The sequence below is a fragment of the Hordeum vulgare genome, chromosome 1H (assembly GCF_904849725.1).
Source record: "Hordeum vulgare subsp. vulgare chromosome 1H, MorexV3_pseudomolecules_assembly, whole genome shotgun sequence".
In the NCBI taxonomy this organism is placed as follows: Eukaryota; Viridiplantae; Streptophyta; class Magnoliopsida; order Poales; family Poaceae; genus Hordeum; species Hordeum vulgare.
In genome coordinates, this window is record NC_058518.1 from 324,155,923 (window position 1) to 324,159,382 (window position 3,460).

General features: G+C 50.1%; 1 protein-coding gene across 1 annotated transcript; it reads right to left on the minus strand.

The window, feature by feature from the left end:
• Positions 1 to 2,212: 2,212 nt before the first annotated feature.
• LOC123398929 (non-specific lipid-transfer protein 2P-like) lies at positions 2,213 to 2,663 on the minus strand. The gene has a single exon (XM_045093374.1). The coding sequence runs from the start codon at positions 2,661 to 2,663 to the stop codon at positions 2,337 to 2,339; it is 327 nt and encodes a 108-aa protein (XP_044949309.1). The 3' UTR covers positions 2,213 to 2,336.
• Between the last annotated feature and the right edge of the window lie 797 nt (positions 2,664 to 3,460).

Here is a 3,460-nt window from a genome sequence, read left to right on the forward strand (position 1 = left end):
ATTTTTCGACGCCACGCTTGTTTTGCGCTGCTGTTGGAGATGCTCTAAGCATGCGCGTGTGCAGTCAAGCTGAGGCGCTGCAGTGATTGAACAGGGAGAAGCTGTGACGTGCGATTTGTTAAAAGGAAAATATACAATCAAAAGTCATGGGCAGGATTCAGGACACGTTGCGTACTTCTTGTTGTTTGCGCTAGCCGAAAGTACATCAAGTTCATGCATCAGTAATACATGATGTGTAAGAGAAGGACTGCCGTTGGCTATTTGGTTGTAGGGATTCTCGCTGCCTGGACGAAGGAAAATATTTTAGTAGTCCAGGGGGTGTTGGCTGATCAAGTGGTTCAAGGGACCGTGATAGTCGACAGGGTTTGTTTTTTAGGGTATGTCTTGACGGGAAGCTTTGACATTAGAGAAAGACAAGAACAAAGCCGTAGTAGGATCTAGATGGGTTTTTTTGGTGAGAGAATCCATCGTTGAGCAATAGGTGATCATGAAGCAACACTGGATCATGCATACACAGGGCGTTGAGCAATGCACAGCTATGCGAGGTGGACATGACGCAAGATGGAGCATGGTTGCAGTCGGATAATTTTCTGCTGGGTTGGACTGGACTGTTTGACGGATCGACGGGGATGTCGGTCAAAGCAGAAGACGGTAGTGATTTCAGCGACGACGACATATGAGTGTGATGCTGATGGTGGCCAACTTCTGAGGTGTGGAAACACATGGTGCAGGTCTGAGGGCTTGTGCGGCTTCAACTGAGTATGACGTAGGGTTGATTCAAGGCAGTGCACACAAGAGAGCTTGAAGTCAACAGGGCGCGGGGTAGAAGGGCCAGCTACATGGAGTCATGTTGAAGGTGGAGCTGGAGTCTAGCGGAAGACTTCACTCTGTGTTGATGGAGTGTCTACGGTGTAAATGCATGGAGAGTCGAAGCCTATTTCAGCGGATAGCGAGAGACACGTGGATCGGACTGGATACCAGTGGTCTGATGGAGACGTGATACTCGGCACCGGTCGGTGATGATCGGTGGTTCTCTAAAGTGAGGGTTGAGGCAGTGTGGGCTAGCTACCCGGGAGACTCGACCAGGATAGTAGAGGCTCAACGCGGTGATAGCGGCGAGTCGTGCGGTAAGCACGAGACACGATGACAGATCAAGGCACTAATGGTCAGACATGTGGTCAGACAAATTGTGCAAAGGGTGCTGAAGCAGTGTTGGCGAGTATCGGATTCAAGTTGGTGATTGGGTCTATCGGTGCTAGTTGATGGACACGAGTGACCATGGAGAATCTGAGAAAGTGACGAAAAGTCTGAAATTATCAAAAACGGAGAGAGTACATGGCCGTATATTCTGTAGGGTTCAGTGCATATGACAAAGTGTGGATGAAAAGTACAGAAGGAGGCAGAGTGCTATAGTTATGGGACATGTTAGAGACTATCCGGGAAAAGGGTGAGACAACTGCGAATTTGACTCAGGGTGACACAAGGCGACGGTGAAATTCCTTCAAGTTTCAAACGGACGGTCAAGAAAGAGCAAGGATGTTGAATTCAGATAACTCTTATATGTGACATTCAATATGTGGGTTGTTCACTTTCACACAGGTTAGTGATCAGTGTGTAATGGCGTTGAACGGATACTCCGGAAGTTGGAAGCACAAAGTAGGGTAATAAGGAACTTAACTTTGCTCGAGGGTTGACTGTGAAGAAGACAAGAAGGGACTATAGTTGCAGGTGGAGTCACGTGGAGTCTCGGAGTAGCAGTGGTGCTCATGGCATATCTCAAGTCCAATGTAATGGAGGTTTGACGCATGGACGAATCCAAGGTGGTGGAGAATATTCGTCAAGGTGGAGTTTGTTAGAGTTGTGTCGAATATTGTGTACAAGGTAGGTTACAATTGGACTTGTAGTTGTATTGTGTTTAGATAGGATATGGAGTCGTGTCCAAGTAGAACACTTGTATCTTATGCCTCTCATATATAGCGGGGCTAGACACACGTAACCTATGCCAACATAATAGCACATGTACGCGGGGGCAGCCGGCGTCGTGTGCCGGCTCCCGGGCGGCCGATGTGCGGTATTGTGACGGTGTCATGGGAAGGAGCGCCCGTAGTCAGGCCCAGGAGATGTAGCCATGATGGTGAACCTCGTTAACAAATCTCGGTGTCGTGCTTGTGTGATTGTTTGATCCTCGGTAGATCAACTATGTGCCTCGGATTATTCTAACACACACGACATTGAAGCGCATTTTAGCTCGAAAATACAAGTACGAGACCGAGACGTATACAGTATATACAGTTCACACTCACACATATACATCGTGCCCGCGGTCGGCCGCCTGGCTAGCAGCTCGGAACGGCGACGCGGCAGGCGACGATGGCCCTGTGGGCGGTGGGGCTGCCAATATACCTACCGTACGCTGGGTTGCGCGCGTATTGGCAGAAGCATCCCTGCTGCACCCGCAGGCTCGAGCAGCACGACGCCGACGGCGCCGCCCCGCCGATGATCGCTGCCGCGCACACCATCAGCTGCCCCGCGTTGCAATGCGCCGTCGACGCCCCGCCCGTCCCGGACTTCGCTCTGCCTGACGTCGCCATCACCGCGGCGACCAGCGCCGCGACGACCAGCGCTGCCGCCACCACGCACGTCGCCAGGCGCGCCTTCCCCATGGCCTTCTCCATCATATGTGCAACCGTGCGTGCGTACAGAGCCAACAATTATATTAACCGGTCCGTCCAACTCAAGTGCGCAGGATGATGGTGAAACTGGGAGTTGCGGCGTTCGTGCTACTTATAGGCGATGGAAGCGAGTGCGCATGCACGTACTCCTTTGGGTTGATATTCTCTCTTTTGAGCGATGAAACTTCGCATCATCTCAAGCGGTCCTCCTCCCGCCTCCTGTCGACAGAATTAAGCCATTGCACTCATCAGGATGTGACTGCTTTGGTATGGACATTCCCATGATTTTGTTCCGTCGGTGGATCGCTGCCCGGCACACACACCAATAAAGGGCAGTTAAGTGGCCGCCCCTCAGAACCGGAGAAATAAATCGGTCATAACAACATGAGAAACAACTTCAGGCATTTCTCAGTACGAGCAAGAGAGGTTCAAAACAAGAGACCCGACAAAGGGTACGAATACGAATAGAAGACGGTCACTCTCTTGGCTGGGGGCGCCCGCAACAAACGACGGAGACAGCCCCAGCCTGCCCGGGCGGTGGCCAGGGCCAGCCCTATGTTTCGAAAGGCCTAGGGTAAAATACTTCTTCAAGAACACTTCTTTGATTGAATTTTCAAATCGCTTTTTATTTTCTTCATTCCTGAGCACCCGATAAGTACTTCTTATAGACTAATGTTCTAAAATTATGAAGAAAAAAGGATGCAAAAATAATAATATAAACTTGTACATCAAAACCAAAATCGTGTACACAGAAATTAGGGTTGTGGTCTTCAAGATGGATGAATTAA

Coding starts and splice junctions, on each gene's coding strand:
- LOC123398929 (XM_045093374.1), bottom strand. CDS start 2,663: ATGGGGAAGGCGCGCCTGGCGACGTGCGTGGTGGCGGCAGCGCTGGTC.